General features: G+C 40.0%; 1 protein-coding gene across 1 annotated transcript in view; it reads right to left on the minus strand.

Moving 5' to 3' along the window:
• The window catches only part of ptch2 (patched 2), a 34,847-nt gene extending 26,641 nt beyond the window's left edge, over window positions 1-8,206 (minus strand). The window contains exons 1-2 of the mRNA XM_017718422.2: window positions 7,685-8,206; window positions 4,844-5,036 (exon numbers count right to left, since the gene is read on the minus strand). Of these exons, the coding sequence (XP_017573911.1) occupies window positions 4,844-5,036; window positions 7,685-7,807 (316 nt within the window). The 5' untranslated portion in view covers window positions 7,808-8,206. The remainder of the gene's footprint in view (window positions 1-4,843; window positions 5,037-7,684) is intronic.
• Between the last annotated feature and the right edge of the window lie 11,671 nt (window positions 8,207-19,877).

A 19,877-nucleotide genomic window follows, 5' to 3' on the forward strand; every position in this document is an offset into this window, starting at 1 on the left:
AAGAGAAAATTTTGCCAAAAAGTGACCAGTGCTTTTTTTGAAGGATCAAAGAAAAACATTTTTATTGTCTGGGTGCTAAGAAAGAACAAATACTGAAGGGAAATGGACAAATGGAGTTTCCTAGGGGGTTCTGGACAGAGTACGTGGAGCACATGGCCTTCACACTCCAGAAAAGTAGCTCCAGTATGGGTAAAAAAATAAAGCAACATAGCAAGCCTGGTTAGTTTCACACACAACCAGTTATATTATAAAAGCTACTTCATTGATTACATGTAGCATTGGGTCAAACAGGTTCCCTTCTCTGAAATTGACATATTGGTCAATTAAGGGCCCAATATATCCGAATTTCGAAAAACAAATGCCAGACCACATATGCTGATTGAGGTCAGAGCAAGCAAACAGTGGCTTAACAAGAGCAGTGCTAGGAAACAAGTGCTGCGCTTGGAAACTAGCACACTAGCAGACTAGTGGGGCAGTGGAAAAGGAAGCCTTGTTCAATTGAGTATTCAGCTCATGGGCTGTTCTTGAGGAGCTGGGAGGTTGGCCTGTGGTGGACGGTGGTGGGGGGGTGGAAGACAGGATTGGAGGGGGGCTGAAATAAACATTTTGAACTGACCCAGGTTGACTCCAGCCTTGTTTGTTCTTTCGACTGGTGAGGTCCGAGCCTCGGCAGTTTCGAGTTTATTTATGTAGCTGGGGCTGCTGTGGCCCTGCCATTCACCTCCAATAATGCTTCATAGAGTGTTCTTTCTCTCCAAGCAGGCCCTGGACGACTGTGTATTTTCTAATGAATTATTGCATTTACCTTGCATTTTCCCTCCCCTTGTTTAGATAACTGCTCCACAACGAACAACGGCCCCACACGCTTCCCCTTTGGAAAAGCCAGGCCCTTTTCGATACGGAGGTACCTACTGTTCAGCATGTGCACAAGGACATTCATGCACAATTGTGGACGTTCCCTCCCCACTGCTGCACAGCAGCTTTATACACCTCAACCAGACCCACTACCCAGAACACCCTGCTCTCCTTTTTTTTGTAATGTTTGCACAGCTTGCCTGTGTTGCCCACATCTGTCAAGTGCACGAAAACTGTGTCAAGACAGATGAGACAAATTAAGCCAGGGGCGCGCACGAGTGCATAAACATTTCTATCTGTTTAAAGAGAACATATCTTTCTGTTTTGCTGTTCTTTTAGCCCACCATGCATTTTTGTAGCATTTCAGTAATTACCGTTTAATTCTCTGCAACCCTTCCGAGAAGTTTCCGTTACTCAAGCAATCACATGCCAACAAACTCTGCTCTTGGGGGTATTTCACAAAATGTATTTTCTCAGTTAGCCAGATCATTTTAGACAAATGTCAAGCCTGCATAATAGGAGAAAATGAATATTTCTATTGAACTTAAGTAATCTGGTTAACTGAAAATTCCTACTGTGCGTAAAAATACCTCCCACCTGCCAGTTTTCTCAGCCCACCATGATGAGGCAGCTTGTCAATAACAAATTGCTGTTTATCCTTCCTTCCAAGAGCAAAACAACCCCACATTCTCTCACAAGCAACTATATGATTAGATCAAGATGGCGGCTACATTGGAGCAAGCCTCCAGATGAAATGACTCTACAAGGTCCTTCTCCTGACAAATTCTCTGGAAATCCACATTTCTTCACACAAGGTGCTGACACCCAAGCGTAGGAAATTTAAAGGTAGAGCTGATAAACGCTTCTCACTCCCCTGCCCCCAACCCTTCAGCCCACACTCTGTTTTATTTCCCCCTCCCCTTGCTTTTTCTTCCGCCTGACAATGGGGACTAGCTCACACTTTCCCAAGCTTCCAGCAATGACCTCAGCACTCTTTAACCGAGGCGGGTTATTTTTGAGCTTGGTTTCTGTGAAATTCAAATGCAGTTTTAAACACCAAAACAGATATCTGCCAAGGCAGATGGTAATAATATTAGTGCAAAAGACACACTCGCAAATGACAAGAAAGGCAAAACAAGAAAAAGAAAACAAGCTTCTAGAAAGCATACGGGTCTCCCCAGGTAAAAGAGAAATCCAATTTAAATAAATACTTTTGTTACTTTTTAACCACTATCCCCTTACCTAGATGACATTTTGGTGCCTGAAGTTTGCTTGAACAGTTTTGCACTGGAGCTACAAAGCTAATGGAAGCTTATGTACATCAATTAGCATTATATAAACTACATACATAAATCATCACACACGCCTTAAACTGTGTCAAGTTGGTAAGTTATCACTCATTTTTATCTCAAAACAAAAAGCACCAGACATGTCTTGAATGATCAACTATACTTAGGGGAGAAGGAAATATTTTTGTAATTTTTTTATTTTGGTTGATTGATTTTTCTAAGATTAAACTTACACCTGTGTCTAATGTTTATCTGTACTGAATCAGAAATCTGGCTCTTCTCTCTGTTTCTCACCACTACTGTTCCTTACATGATGCACACGGCAAAGATGAGAGTAAGCTAAGCTCATACACTGCACATAAGCGGGATGATGGATTCATTCAAAGTGGCGAAAGACAAAGCGCAGTGCACTCCCAGACTCCCTAGCGTTCTGTAGCCACTATTTGCACATCATTCGAAGGCAGGAAGCAATCACAAATGCCCGGGTGGTCTTGGAAGACACGGATACTAGGTGGCCGGAGTGACATTTGGGTGGGGGGCAGGGCTTGGGTTTAAAGAGTAAAGGAGGGGGGCAGTTATGTCCTTAGGGCACGTGAGGCGGGGCAGATTCTACCAAATGCACAGCTGGCCCAACGTGAGCCTTCTTTACCTTTACTTTCCCTTACTCAGAGAGCTCTCTCACATAAAAAATGTGTATATATATATATATATATATATATATATATATATATATATATATATATATATATATACATATATACACACACACACACACACACACACATATATATATATATATATATATATATATATATATATACATACACACACATACAGGAATATATAGTATTATATGGTATTTTGCTCAAATCATGCAGCTATACCATACATATGTCCATTTATTGCATTAATCTAGTACACGTACAAGACTAAACAATCATGAAGCAATCACTTCAGAATCCTGATATCACTAGATCCATTAAAAATCTCTTTCCTTTGTTTGTATGACTTGTGTGTGACTGTATGTGTGTGTGTGTGTGTGTGTGTGTGTGTGTGTGTGTGTGTGTGTGTGTGTGTGAGAACTAACCTCTCCTTGTTACCAAACCACTTACTCCCCATTCAGTGCTGAGCAGCTTTGTCAATGGGCTATTGGGGGAAACAACGCAAGCAGAAACTTTAGTAACATGGGCCCTGCCTCTTAAAGGCATAGCACCCCTTTTTCAGCAAGGTTGCCTTCTCACTCAGAGGAACCCATGCTTCAGCTCTGCTTTACATGAACACACAAATTCTGTGACAGCGTCTGACAACTCCCTTTATGTAGCCCCGCAACTGATCTGCTCAGTGGAAGGCATACATGATGGTATACAAGAAAGAAAAAAGCAGCTTTCAAATACATTAACCCTATAACTCTCAATGTACATTACTTTTATAATAGTTAAGTCTTAGTTAAGCCTTAAAATGAATAAATGTATAATAGGCCTAATGTTTAAGAGGTTAAAGAGGATGTCTTGAATAAATCAGTGCTTATCACCCAATAAAAATAATAAAACATTGATTACAATCCAAAATAACTTCCCCTGAACTCAAGTTTTCCTTTCACAGAAGTTACTAAAACCTGATTTATCACACACTTAATTCAACTACGGTGACTCCCTGTGCAAGTATGTGCGTATATGTTCGTATGTGTGTAACAGGTGGGTAAACTTCAGCTGTATTCAGTTTTTCCCCCTTTGCTGGAGGAAAGGGGGTGCCTTTATTGTTGAACGGAATCCAAGAATAGTTAAGGACCACACAGAGCGCAGAAGAGGAGGGTGTGTGTGGTTTAAGGAGGGGGGGGGCTGAGGGGGAGGGGTCAGTGCCTCCAAGATGGCTAACGATTCACACACACATACACATACAGCCCATCTGTGCAGGGGATCAGCGGCATGGCTAAAGCCTAGGGGGGCTTAGAAGGAATTTGGCAGTGTGAAAACCAAATAAAGATGCCCCAAAAACATGCAGATAAGCGAGGCATGCAGAAAGGACGTCAAATAGATAGGTGGGTTGGTGTGGGGAGGTTAAAAAAAAAAAAAACATTGCAAAGGCACCCATGGCAAACAATACTGCCTGATGGGGAGAGAACAAGAGAAGGCTTGCATGCACTAGGAGAAAAAAAAGAACACTACTTGTGCGTGACAGGAGAAGATATGGAATTCCTGAGGCCACAGTCTACGTTCAAAGACCTTGTGTAACCACTGTGTACCCAACAACTGCATGGCTAGCACTAAATTCTTCAGTTTCAGTAATTCTTGTGTCTGTCACCTTGTTTGGGGAGTAAAAAATGTAGGAAGCATCTCCAGAAATAGACCGCAAAGCAGAAGGGTTGGTGGGTGAGGTCAAATGGTGCCTCTTCTAGACCCCCCACAACCTGATGCCACAAGCTAATTGTCCTTCTCTCTTTATAAATAAAGGATGGCCTGGAAATACGGTTGTAGGAAAAATCTTTAGTTGGTACAAACCCCAACACAACCAATTCAGCTAATTAACAAGCCTTTCCTGAACTTGTTCCTTCAACTTCCATGATGTTCTTCAACTCTAATAATGTCCTTTCACTTCCATAATGTAACACTTAAACATGTTCGTTTTAACCATAGATACAACCCCACAGTTTCCCAAGGCAAAAACTCAAGCCTCCTTTAAGGACTGAACCATGAACTTACCTTCTACCCATAGCTGCTCAATATCCGTCTCGATAGCTGCCACTCGCAGTCCGACCGATAAGGCTCCAAACACGAGCAGCCCAATGAAAAGAACTTTTCCACAATGTCGCTGGATGTGGCAACCCAGAGTAAAGAGGAGAGCCTGGAACCTGGCCCGGATCCACAGCGGCGCTCTCTGCCCTGCAGCCTTCCCCTGAACATAACAGAGCAACACTTAGTAAACTTGTGCATGGACGCTGTTTCGGATCAGCACCGGCGCTGGCCAATGCCTGGACCCAAGGACTGCTTTGACAACGTAGGCATCAACACTGGTTTCTTTTGAGGGAAACTCAGCAGATCCCAATTCAGAACTATCAGTGACAGACCGCACAGCTGTTTGTCAAGCATAATTGAAATCACTGTCGTTGTTGTTACTTACTTCACTTTAATAGCTTGAATAGCTTTTTAAAGGGAACTTAGAGGGACTCCCTAAACTAGAAGGACTCACATGTGGGTCCACATTATAATTCTTCATTGTCATACTCAATTTACAAATTACTTCTGTATTAGTTACCAAATAACACTAACAGATAGTATGATTAATAATAAGCCTGCAGTTATAAGAGTTAAAATGGAACATGTTTTACTTATTGTCTCAAAGCTGTCTGTATCAGGAGATCTAAGAAAACCATTAAAATAAGCTAGACAGTTCCAACAGCATACTGTGGCAGGGAACTAACATTTACATGAAAAGTTTCCCAATTCTGATTTCACTTTTATAACAGTGAACAGTGAACAGTGAACCCTGTAGTGTTCAGAAATCTTTGCTAAAGACATGTACAGATTATTTTATGAACAATGCAGTCCAAACTCAAGAAGTCTATGTTCTCATTAATCCCCACTGACCTGGGCAATAGGCTGAAAACCTTCCAAGAGTTGGACATTATTACATAACTTGCTAACTGGAATGCTGACTCTGAACTGGCAGGCTGAACTGAGCGGCATGGTTGATGGTGCCACAGCACATACTGAAGCCTCTTTTCTGCCCATCTCACAGCACTGCAGCTTCTCCACTGGGACAGCCACCAGCGCCCGCCTCGCTATTTGGCTCGCAGGAAAAAGGAAATGTTGATTTTGAAACTATCCAGTTTCACGTGCCAAACGATTCAGACGTCACAGCTTGACGTGGACCACACACGCGCACAGCAGTGGTTTACACGGCAGAAACCTTCATTAGGGCGCTGTGTTGCCTAAAAGATTAATTCAGGAATTTTGACAAGTTTCTTAAATGGACTGACCACAACCGATAGAAGCCAGCAGTTGGCACACACTGATCTCAGAACTGCTTCATTTTCTTAATGTATCATTTCTATATCTCCTTTTATAAGGTACCACTGATGTAGGCACAAATTAACCAAGTTTCTCTTGAGGAAATGGAGGATTGCGTGAATACACTGAACACTTAAACACGACAAAATCTCAGTTTCATACTTAAAAACACAACAAAACCTTTTCCTCTGTAAACATGGAAGAAGGTTCATGTGAAAGCCCCATATGATAACTGCAAAAATGTTATTATAAGTATTTAACGACGAATAGCTGCTTTACATTACAAGGATATGGTTTACATCTGGCAGTAAATAATTTAATGGCTTAAACCAAAAGCTCTGACAACAAGAAATCTATTGTACTAGCTGTTTAGATTAATCTTAGTAGTCCTGGGGTCACATAGGATCAAGGTGTTAAAAAGAGTCAGGTACTGGGAGACACTAAACTCTTGTTAAGTCCAGTTATATGGTCACATGGAACCAGAATGACTGATCTGTTCCTTTACTCAATTTCCCACTAAACTCTTGTTTAGTTGTGGCTAATGCTTGCTAGCATATTCTTTCTAAATGAGCAAAGGGAATATACTGAATATAGACCAATTAAACGGCAAACACAATTACTAGTGGGGAATGGAATAAAGGAGTAGATTTGCCATTCAGGTCCCAAATCACTTTATAACATTATGTCCCATATGACCAAAATACCTTACCTTATACATTATATACAGTAACATGGAACTTGAATGACAAATCTATCCCTTTATTCAAGTTCCCACAAAACTCTTGTTCCAATTTCAGCTGATGTTTGCTAGTGTATTCTTTCGAAATTAGTAACAGAAAACACTGTTAACAGACAAATTAAATTGCAAAAACAATTATAAGTGGGAAACTGAAAAATGGAATAGACTCAGGTCTCGGGTCCCATCTTACCATATAAAACACCTTTACCATAAAACTTTTACATATCATAACACAGTCCCACAGACTAATGTCTGATGCCTCATAACATCTGATCACCTTAGTCGGTGGACTCCTCTTTCACACTGTCAAACAAGCCCCAGCATTTTTGGCTGAACAGTCCTTACTCAGAACAAAACAAGTTACACATCTGCCTCGCAATGACAAAATGAATGGAGACTGCTCTCCTGCACGGACCACACACAAACACACCCACTACTAGTGTTTTTCGCATCGACAGCAGGCGAAAAAACCCTTTTCCTCAAACAGATAGCCTACTTCCCTCACTTTTTCCTCGAATCAGGCTGTGTAGTGGGAACCGCAATCGTAGAAAAGCCACAACTCCTACTCTCACTCTCCTCACCTAAAAGCTATTGGACTCACTCACGCAACTTCAATACGGAGTTTGAGCGAGTAGAGTAAAAGACACTGAAGTCCAAGAGAGCGCAATAAAAAACGCTAGCAAAGAAGCTGGAAGTCACCTCAACTTTCCCTCAGCGAGCGTAGTTTAAAAACACGCAAAGAAAGCGCTAGCATTCCCGCTAGTATTCCGGTCAGGAAGGTTTGTTTTTGTCACCTTTGAAATGTGCTTGAGCGCGAAGGCGGCGTGGCAGTAAGTGTTGCTGCGGGGCTGACGGGTGCTGTTAGGCGGAGGAGCGCGCTCATAGCCCGGGGGAGAGTCTCTGGGCTCCGAGGCCATAGTCCACTCGAGAAGACGAAGCGGCAAGCCAAGAAGTCCGGGCTGAGGATGACCACCGTGATGACCACCACGACGAACTGAAACGCGTTTTAATCTTCTTCTTCCCTCGAGCCGAAGTCCAGCGGCACCATCCCAACATCATGCGCCTCAATCCGTGCACGTCCGTCGCTCTTCATTCGTCTCTTCGTCTCTATATGTATAAGTGTGCGTGTGTGTGTGTGTTTTGTTTTCAAGCAGGAGTGGAGCTCCCTTCGCCGTGCAGGGACCGTTTGCGGCGCGCTGCCTCTCGGCTGAGCCTGAAAAAGGGGGCCAGAGAGGAGCCTCTCATTGGCCGAGGAGGGGGGAGAGAGAGAGAAAAAGAGGCAAATTACTTCGCGAGCGGCTCCTATTATTAGCTGCTAAGCAACGGCTCGCCGAGGTAGAGAGAGAGAGCGAGAGAGAAAGAGAGAGAGAGAAGGGGAGACCACCCAGGCAGTGGAGAGAAGGAGGAGGAGGTGGAGGGACGGAGAGAGGGAGAGAGGGAGGGGGAGGTTTTTAGGAGAGGAGCTGCTCTCAGCTCTCAATCGCCTCAGTTCGTAAAAAGCTGTTGGTTCCCATTTATTAAGCCTCTGAGCGGGAGAGCTGGACTGGGATCAGTTTTTGCCTTCGCTACACTTCTCACTGAGCAGCGTTTAAGGGCTGAGGGAACTGATCCTGGACCAGGATTTCATTAGGGTATGAGAGCATGTCTAGGACCCGTGGATCACTTCTCACATCATTTATGGAATGATCCTAGGCCAACAGTCCCAATTATTCAATGATGATAATTTAAGTTATACAGATTACCACATTTTTAATTGTTGGAGTGGGAACAGAGTTTTGCTTCTTTGCTAGCTATCACTCCATTTGACATTACAATATTGCAATTGTCCTTCTCAATTATATTCATATATAAACTGTGGGAACTGATCCTACATCAGAACGTATTCAAATATATATTTATACAATATATTTAAATATTAGATATTTATATACTATATTTAAATCTGTTATGTTTAAATATTATATTTATATGATATTAAGCGCATATCATTTCATATTTATATATTTATGTATTATATTCATGTAGTTTCTGAGTGGTTGGTCTCCACTTTTAGCTTCTGATTGAGGAAGTGCTTGTCTGAGGTCAGTTTTGCATTGCAGTCCTTCTCACGTGTTGTTAAATTGGACTGAGATCTGATCCTAGATCACCAGATTTTATCTGATATTTAAATCATAATTATTGAGCCTCTCGGTCTTTGCTTTGCTACTTATATATCATACTTTAGTATAATGACTAAAGGAATTAACCTTAAATCAGCTCCCTTAATCAGAAAGTTTTACTAAGTGTCTGATAACAAGAGTGCTAGTTTGTACTAGTTTTCTTTAAACTTTTGTTGTCCTTCTTGGACATGTAATGATTTATAGCCTGTGAAAGCTGATCCTAGATCAGCACTGTTGTATTTATCCAGCTAAGTGCTGGAGCAAGATCCACTTTTGTTTTGTTGTAATTTTGCTTTAAAATCAAATCAACTGTAGGAACTAATCCTAGATCACAACTTTTAATCGCAAGAAATTTGGCCAAGCTTCTGGAAAAAAAGAGAGCTGGTCTGAAGTCAGTTTTATGGCTTTGCTATGCTTTTCACCTAAAGTCTAAAGACAAGTATATATGTCATCTGTTGATAAAAAAATACAGAATTATATGTCATGTGTCATAATAAGATCTGCCTGTTAAGTGATTTGCAAAAGTAATGACTATCAAGAATGTCAACTAAATGGAAAGTGTGATATGTTACATGCCCAAAAGTGTCCAGACACCTATTCTAATTAGTGAATTCAGCTACATTAAAGTGCACCTATTGCTGTTACAGGCATTCAGCTGCGCACATACAGCCTGTATAATTTTCAGTGTTTGTTGACAATAGAATGGGACACTGAAGCCGCTACACATGAGCCTAAGGTCACCATGCCTAAGTACAAGGCTTTGGGCTGCAAAGCTGTGGATCTGTGTTCTTCGGAGTGATGGATCCAGTATGATCTAGAACTAATCATGCAACATCAGTAGCTGACCTCACTTACACTCACGTGACTAAATGCAATCAAATCCTCACAACAATGTTCTAACATTTAACATAAAGCCCTCCCAGGAGAGTAGAGGCTGTTACTGCAGCAAAAGGGAGACTAACATCTTATTAATACACGATTTCAGAAGATATGTGGGATGAGCAGATGCCTTTGGACATTTAATGTATCTTCAGTGTTTTTGAACTTTTTTCCCCTCTTTTCTAAAGCATTTCTAAGGTAAGGTATTCCTGAGTTCTTGATATTCTGTAGTGAATTAATCACTAAATAAAAAAACACAAAAGCAAAACAAAAAAGCAACACTAAATACATAACATTTCTTAGATTTCTTTTTAAAATGAATAGTCATAGAAAAGCAAAAAAAGCCTTTCAGGACTACACATGATGACAAGTACAGTAAACATAGTAACAAGTAAAACATAGCCATAACATTCAGCACTGGTACTTTACACCTGGGGAGAGATTTAAAATGTTTAAACAAATGCTCTAATGCGTCTTAGAGTAATGATTGTCTTCTCCTAATAGTATATAGCAGTTCGTTTTTATAGTTGCGGGAACAATAACTATCTCTGCAGTTTTACTGTAATGTGTCATTTGTAATGGACAGGTAAATTATACGGTTCCCTCTATTTGGATCACTCTATAGAAATGCTTAGTGTAGAGTAATCTCAGTGTTCCTTGGCAGTGAACAAAAATTATAATGAATAACTATGAATTCAGCTTCTGTGTAAGTAAAAGGTCTAGGTCTGTTACAGTTGGTGACCCACCCATGTCTTCCACTTATGCTTGTATGGAGCCAAAGGGGGGACCATCAGAGAGCCCAGTGATGATGTACTGTTAGTCATGAACCCAGCACTGAGGTCAGCTTGCAGTACCTTAAAACTTTGGCACTTCACATGTGTGTGTGTGTGTGTGTATATATATACATATATATACATATATACAGGTTTATATATGCTGGGTGCTGGGAAACTGTACCCTACACTATAGACAATATGTTTTTGACCAACAATATTCACACATACATCTGAGGTCCATCATGTTTCTTTTGCTTTTGTGTCCTCAAACAGTCAGAATTAATTTTTACATGATCTTCTCTTTTTTCACTTTTCAATTGTGCCCAATGAAGGTAAAACCTCTCTGTTACACTTTACTAGAAAACTGTTTTCTCAGTATGTAAGTTAATGCTTCACATTAGGTGAGTCCATATTAAGTGGGACATCGCTTTAAGGTTCATAATGGTTAGAGCATCATCACTGTAGGTGTGGCTACACTAAAAAACATCCAAAATCTCATGGTACCAAACCCCTTTAAACATGCCATCTGGCCTTTGTCTGGCTATAATTATTAGAAATGAAATTGTTTATCATTAACTTCCTTAAAGGATTTTGTAGATTTGTGAAGTGTTAATGCCATTGTCTGTTCTTTGGTTAGATTTAGTTTTTTTTTTTAAATGTGGAAACATCCAACTCAAGCTGAAAGCCACCCATAAAGGTCAGAGCACCACCAACCAACATTTTGCAACAAAAGCTAATATTCTAATGTCTGCATTTGTCTTTAGAATGTCCAGAAAAAGAACTAACAAGACAAATGAACTAGGTTTGGAGAGACAACACTTAAGACACTCCCAACAGTCAAACACAGCTATGGCAAACCAAACAATCATTCCATTTGTTTGTGTTTGTCCAGTTTGTGTGCTCTGGCCTTAAGAAACAGGGGGTGTGGGCACAGATTCTCTTTAAAATGCAGCACTTGATGGGAAATATAATTCCAACACACTTTAGAACACAAACGTAGATATATCTTGTTTAAACAAAACTAATATCACGTGAGTTGAGGATGAATTCTTTTTATTAATCATTCTGATGTTTGCTAAAAAGTATTCCACTTCACCTGACTTGACCATATTGAGCATGCACTCATTTCGCATATAGGTTCATGAAGCCTGCAAATGGGCTGAAAGGAACTTTCCTCCAGAGTGTGGATGTGGTGGAGGTCAGCTGGGAGCAGTGACTCGGTGCGGTAGGGGGGCCTCTGTAAGCCTAACAAACTGAGGGAGGTCCGGCCCGAGGTCCTGAGGCCTTGAATAAATAAACTGTGGAGATGACCATGCACTGTCCAGAAATCTGCCATCACTTTATCCCCCCACCTCTCACAAAAACATAAACTAAACCCACCCCCCACCAGGGCAGTTCACGCATTTATCCGTCATGTGAAGGAATACGGCTTTATGTTTCATGAAACGTACAGCCAGTATTTAGCCATGAGCTGTTTTTTTTCCTCTCCTTGACTTATTAGTACAGAATTCTCTAGAAACTTTGCTCTGAAGAGGCTGATGGGTTGCAGCTGACACAAACAAACACGAGTTGAGCACGACTTGTTTTAATTTGGTTTGATTCATGATTGGTAAGAGCATGAAGTTTCTCACAGACGTTTATGCTGAAGTGCCAGTCTTTCAGTTGAGTCTTCGAACAAAGCTATTATGCACATCATATTTACTCGTTTTTACCATCAAACACAGAATTTACATGAAACAGAAAATTCAAAGTGTGAGACCACTTAGTTTCTCATTTTAGAAACTCCTTCCAAATGCAGAAAAGAAAATTGCAGTGATGGACAAAGTACACAACTCTTGTACTTGAACATGGAGATACTTGTTATAAAATATTACTTAAGTTAAGGCAGAAGTCCTTTTTTATATTGACTTAAAGAACAAAAGAATTTGCTTTTAAATGTATCTTAGTAGGATGGTTTTATGTACTACTTAGTTAATTCTAGCTATTATAGTGCTCCCTATAATGGCACAGCATATGATTAAATTCTGCAGACGTGTCAGGGATGCACAGCCATGGTTACAGTTGCTAAGCAACTATGGCAGAATCAGTATTTAGGGGTGGGATTAAATGAAAGGTGTGCTACGATTGGTTTACAAAAAGCTTGTTCTGCAAAATGGCAATTTTTCAAGAGAAGGAAAAACTTGCTTAACTTTTCTTAACTCGATGTAAGTTAATAGAAAACATTTGCTTTCAAGCAATTTGGATGATTTCTGGTCTATTCATTATAAAACGTTCACACAATGTAAAGAGCAAGAGAGTTTTCTCTCACTTCAGATTTACAAAAATAAAAAGTAGTATATTTTACTTGTAGTGTATAGGTAGTGGAGAAAATCTCAAAAAATCTAAACAATTCAATATAGATCCTTGGAATAAAGTATTTAAATACAGTAATGTATTACAGTACCTGATTACTAGTACTACTTTTGATTACTACTAAGTAAGACCTGTCTGCTATAGTGATAGCAGTATCCTGTTTAAAGAGGAATTCCTGAAGGGCTGAAATGGGGAATAAGAGTACATATGACATGTTTGGACACCCCTAGTCAAAGTGCATGTTTTGTTGATTTTCTAAATGAAAGTAGGTTAAAATATCCTCTACAGAGAACATACTTCTGCATATTTAATGCACAGTTACTGTTTATTTGCTGAATTTAACATATTGGAAGAATGTGGCCTCAGCATGTTAAACTCAGCATACAAACAGAAATGAAGCATTAAACTTTGAGGAAAACTTTCTCTGTAGAGGATTTTCACTTAAAAAAAATCAACAATACATGGAATTTGAGCAGAAGTGATCAATGTTTTGCATGCCACTACAGTAGGAAAATGAATTAAATCCCCAGAAGAAAAAGATCTAAAAGGACTAATGTCCTGTCACACTTTAAATTAATTTCTTCAGTAACTTCATATTTAAATGAATCTATATGAACAATATGAAACACTATCATTTTGATAGTTTTGAGAGATTGCTTTGTAACCCCTTAAAATCCCAGGCATATTATTCAGTAACTACTAATCTGAATTAAGATTAGGAATTGTGCCAGTGTGTTGTAACAATGTGTTCAGAATAAAGCCCAGTTGTGTGCGAACTGACAGAGCCTGACTATTTTGACTAGTAAAAAACAAACAAAAAAAGAAACAGCACAGGGTGACACTGCTGTCCTGCTAACATGCAGGAATTGTTTGTTGAATGTTTACAAAGCTTAAAATATTCTTAGGCCTCAGAGCACATTGTGGCACTGTGATGTGTACATGTTGGCATTGTGAGGGTCCATCAGTCCCAAAAGGAAAAGACTTGCCACCCACAGACACAGATAAGATTAATTATGATAATATATTTCTTTCCCCCTTTGTCATCGTAATGAATGGCCCCCCAAACTTTTCTTGAGGCGTCTTTGTTTGTGGTCCTTTAACAGTGGTATTGTTGGGGGGCAGAGTGAGCAGGTGGCAAGAAATCAGAGCCTTTAGTTTTCTTCGTTCCTTTAAGAGGAATATATAAATATGTGCACAGTACGCATATATGAGTATAGACAAAGAGGGCAACTCTGTCTTTTATGGAAGTGTCAAAAAGAATTTGAATATCAGTGTATCTGCAAAATAGACTAATGATAATAATAATCTTGAGGCAAGTTATAGTCTGTTTATTACACATATCAGACAGGTGTTAGATTAACTATAATGGGAATAAACCAAAAAGAATTTCTGAAAATGATCCTTGCCCAGGAACCCAACGTTGCAGTTTTAATGTATTTATTTTGACAGATTATCTTTGACAAACTAGACAGGAGTCCAACCATGAAACACATTAATAACATCAATCACCTATAGGGATGCTATATATACATTAATGTAAAAAGACTTTATACTTGGTTGCCTCATACTGAATGTTGAATGTTACATTATATATATATATATATATATATATGTATATATATGTATGTATAGAGCAAGCCATGAAGCAATGAATATAAAAGTAATGAAAAATAACGAACCACAGAAAATGAATGACTACATAATCTTTGTTCAATTTCAAATCTAACCAACTCTAACTTTCCTTTCTGAATTTTTATTTTAATGATTTTTAGTCATATTGTGCATGAAAAAGTATGTCACAAATACAGAAGGTTTATTCTTATGTGAAATGGGAATTATGATGCTCATTTTCCAGTTAAATTGTAAAAGAAATTGCATTAAAATCATCTGCTTGAATAATTGTAAATATATAAATATCATTAAATGTAAAGATGTTTTCATTGGTAGTGTTACAGAAACATAAAATACCATAGAAAAACAGTGAAATGTCAATTTTTTTATACAGTTTGACATTAAAGCTAAAGTGGAAGCAAACTGTATTTTATGGAAGATCAGATTTTAGTCATTTTGTCAGTGGTGTTATAACTACAGATTACGTTTTACATTTGAATGACATAACATTTGTACCTTGTTTGCTACTGCTAAGAAAGTACTGGAATGGGAGCAGTTATCCAGTTAGTTTATAAAGAGACAGGAATTGTGCTCTGAAAAAAATCATGATCAGTAAATCCATAGAAAACACAGGACTGATATAAACCATTGTCATTTACAAGATATATCAGTAAACAGGGGGCGTTCGTCTCATTGCAGCACTGCAGCAGTCACCCGAGCTGAACAACAGCTTAAACAGCGTTTGTGTGTTTGGGTCTATTGTGTGGTGGTTTGTGTGTTCATTTCAAAGCTGAGCAGCAGCTCGCATGTCTTTGAGGTTATACGCCTTTACAGGCCACACAGCCTGCATACTGTCTTTGTCCGATGGTAAGAAAGTACTAATTGTTAAGTGTGTGTGTGTTGGAGGTGGGCGTGAAGGGCGTTTCGAAGGGAGGCTTGCGGGGGACGCGGCATCTCAAAAGGCGGCGGAGAAAGAGAGGAAATTCGTTTGGGCCTCGAGAACACAGAAGACAAATTGAGGAAGTGTTCTGTTAATGTGCAGGGGTCAGCCGCAAACACACAGGTTTTCTGCCACTTGGGTGGCCCGGCTGTCTCACACCCTGAACCACACTCAGCCCTGGAGCCTAGCATCACCCGCCCCCCTACTAACCACACACACACACTCATGTATACCACCCACCCCAAAAAACCCCACACTACACACACAGGATCCCTCACAGCAAAGGCGTTAGCCACTGTCGTTTGGTCAATTAGGCCGCCCCTCTTTTCAGCATGGTGGCATCCCTCTCTCAGCCTGGTGGTGAAGATATCTGGACCTGCTCCATGTTCATATTTATATGACATTGGCTGATTTATGACACCTCAAACATTCACAAGTGCCACTGCACTTACAGCACTTAACTGCCATTCACACTCATTTTGCCACAGGCCTATTCCATCTGCTTTAAGAGCAGGCAAGCTGCAGGCCTTTGCTGACGGGGACACTCAAGGGGCTCCCATATCTTTTCTGTTTCATGTTCTGAATATTATTCTTCATGGTGAATCTTGAAAATATCTGTCTGATTGTTGTAAAAATTCACAGATAACAATGCAAGAAGGGAATCGGAATATGAGAAGATAACCAAAAGCATGTTCTACTTGAATATGTTCAACTATCTTACATGTTACATTTTACCCCGTGTTATGTTGTACCCTTTGCTCCCCTGTGTCAAAAATGCATTTGGTTTAATAACAATGGAATACAAGAAAAATATAAACAACAGCTGAGGTCCTGCTTAGACCCAACCTGTGGCATAATTTTAGCTGGCATGGACAGTACAAAAGGTCACAAGCCAAGGGAAAGAAAATCTTCAAAACTGTCTCCGTGGTGACTGAATAGGAGTTCCTGTCATTCTGTAGATCCTATGATATGAAAAAAGTACACAGCACTTTTGGGAATAACAGAGTTTTGGACATTTTTTAATTTGCAAAAACTGCATGGACCCTGCATTACTCAAATCTACATTGTGAAGCCAGTGTTCATTACTGGCCTCCATTTTACAGTCTTTTTAGCATGATAAACTTTACATCAACATTTTAGGTGGATATATTCTCTATGATGTTGACTGAAATGTTTAATGGATACCTGGAATGTTGTGAATGCTTTCATCTTCTCATTTCCCTTAATGTGTATGTGGTCTCTTAGAAAACCTTGAAGAGCAAGCATCGTTTTGACATTTGTGTCTTTTCGTACAAGCAAGAGGGCTGGCTAGCTAGCAGCTACCTTCCTGGTGTCGGTCAGAAATCGTCAAGCTTACTGCGTCTGCACACATTTTAGGTTTATTGACTTCTCGGTCACATCACTGTCTTTGCAGTGCATTAGGCTGTGCCTGCAGCATGCGTACATTTTATTGTTAGATTTTATACATCAGGTCATAAAAGCAAAGCACATCTAGATCAAATATTGCCCATTTATAGTACAACCCTATGGCTTGTACTGTTAAGTAGCAAATCAATATCATAGCAGATCATGCAAGTGATCTGATTCTAGTAGGACTATCTCTTCCTCTATTCTCTGTCATCCTGGGCTGGAAGCTCCCCAGAGGCGGAAAGCCAGGTCTGATATATGAGCTGCTTGCTGACATCTGAACTCAAGCCCTGGAAAACACAAGCATCTGTCACGTTGGGCCCAGAGGGTGGGGACTGACACTGAGCACAGCCCCGGTGAAACTCCAAGCCTGATAGCCACAGGGATTCCTTCTCCAGGACGTTCTGTCTAAATATACAGACCTTACTCGCTCGAGTGACCTCCCTCTGCCTGGAGGTCCGGCAGGGAGAGGGACAGAGGGCACAACTTCCCATTAGCTATCACACAAACAAAAAAACAACACATGGTGCATGTTAGCTGCTAACAGGACAAGGCGTTTGGAAGAGGCCATGGACGAAAGGGTTTGATTATGAGGTCTGGATTTAGTTTTTTTTGGCTAGTGAAAGAAGCACTGGCCCAACAAACATCAACAAATGCAATGATGTGCCATAGCCATTTGTGACTGACCTATCCATACCCCACAAATGCATTCTTTTGTAGCTTTTTTGTTCAGACAAGATAAAACCTAAACAAAACCCATCAAACCCAAGTTGTATCTGTCCTCTTGTTAGAATGGCTAAATATAAAGTGTTAATAATTACAAATCATTTTAATTTGGATGCAACGCATGACATTATTAGGACAGCTTCAGCATAGTATTCTTGTTGTAAGCTAATGTTATTATAAAATTCGTTGTCGTTTCCAACATGCCTAAATAAAAAGACCAGCTCAGAACTGGAAACTCAAGGAACTATAAGGACTCTAACACTATAGTGTTGAATAATTCGGGTATTTTGCTTTAGTTTGAATTGGATTTTTCTCAATGATCTGTAAAGCCTGTGCAACCTCCCAATGGTTACTATGAAAGAACACATTTGTGGGTGGGGCATGGATAAGTCAATTGCTGGGAGTCTCTTGAATGCTCTCCCCATTCACACTGGTTCATTTCCTTTATCAATTCTTTTTCTAATCCATCAAAAACAACTGGCGACATTTGAATGTAGGTGTTTCTCGGAGAACGCTGGGTCAGCGTGCCACAGTCCTTAGGGCCAATGATCTGGCTCCCTTGGGACAACAAATTGGTCCGTTAATCTAAGTTGATTTTTTACCAGCAAGGCTGATGAACTGTCAAAGACATTGGAAGAGTTGGAAAGAGCCCAGCAAGAGGGAGGACGAAAGGCAAAGCAATGTGCTCAGAAATACTCTGATTAGTTTATGGATTTAAAGAGAGACAGGATAAAGTCAGAGGAAGAGGAGCGATGTAATGGGTAATTACTTCAGCATGTCCAAAAATAAAAGCTGTGAAGCTTGAGGGAGGTGAAGGCCAGGAAGACAAAGAGCTCATGAGCATTTCACTGGTGACACTAAATGACTCGGATTTGGCCGTGGAAGCAGTGAGAAGTGAGAAATCAGTCAGAATGGCTTCCGGAGTCTCTGCATCCTTGCAGACTAAGAGAACTTCAGGCCTATAATTTAGGAGATGAATGAGCAAAGGAACGTCATAAATCTTTGACAGCAAGCAGAGAAAAATCTTTAAGACGATTCCTTTCTACTATCTTCCGAGCGAAGAGAGCGAGGGAGAGAAAGAGACTGAGTGAGACTAGTAGTTAGGCTCTCACTGGGTGGTCCATTGCTCCGCCTTTTTGTGTACAAATAAAGTTAACCCTATTGTGGTTATCTGTTTCTTCTGACAGCAGGGCACGCAGTCTCACTCATGGTGGTCATGGAGAGGACCACTGAGAACCCCACGGGTGAAACACCACCAACAGCTCTCTAAAGCCAGCACTGCACCACCAACAATTACTGTTTTAAAGATCACCTCCAAGCAGCACTGTGTGGTCATTATAATGCAACCAACAGTCCCTGTAAAACATGCTTAGATGCTACTAAATACTGGGTACTACTAGTACAGCTCTGGTGCCTTGCAACTATCAGCAACAAACCCAAAAAATACATTAAATACTTTTAAGAGGTTTCTATTTAGCATGCAAGTTGCATATTATTGGCTGTTCACATGGCTTGTCGCAATAAATAATGCAAATTTTAGTGTTACCACACTGTCAACTGTTGCAATTACTGTTAATTTGCTGAATTTCACAAATTTGGGGAAAAATTTGAACATGAAATCTTGCATGTGCAAGTCATGGTACATTAAATATGTTTTGTTGTATATGTTGAATTGACATATGTGGGCTTGTTCGATGCAGATATGGCAAATTATTTTCCCTTAGAAAAATCAACAAAACATTTATCCAGGGATGTTCAAACTTTTTTCAACTGTATGTTTGCCATGGAAGATGCAATCTTACATTCCACCAATTAGCACTGTGCAAACTGTATGCCTAAATCCATTCCATTCCATTATTTGTTAGCAGCATTAGCGTCGTATCTTTGGTGCAAAGCTTAAGAAACTTAGGACAACAAACTGATCTTGACTGATCAATCAAATAGATCTGGAGGAATGGTCAGGGGTGTAAATTTGCTTTTTCACCACACTGTAGTTTCAAATGACACCAACTGTTTCAATGTTTTATCAGCAAAAAAAAAACCCATCAAGGTGCAGGAACTTGAAAGAAATCACGTTGCTGACACAGAATGATCCAACAGACGAAAATGCTCAGAACAAACTGACAGCAGGAACAGG

The sequence above is a fragment of the Pygocentrus nattereri genome, chromosome 2, assembly GCF_015220715.1.
Source record: "Pygocentrus nattereri isolate fPygNat1 chromosome 2, fPygNat1.pri, whole genome shotgun sequence".
NCBI classification, from domain to species: Eukaryota; Metazoa; Chordata; class Actinopteri; order Characiformes; family Serrasalmidae; genus Pygocentrus; species Pygocentrus nattereri.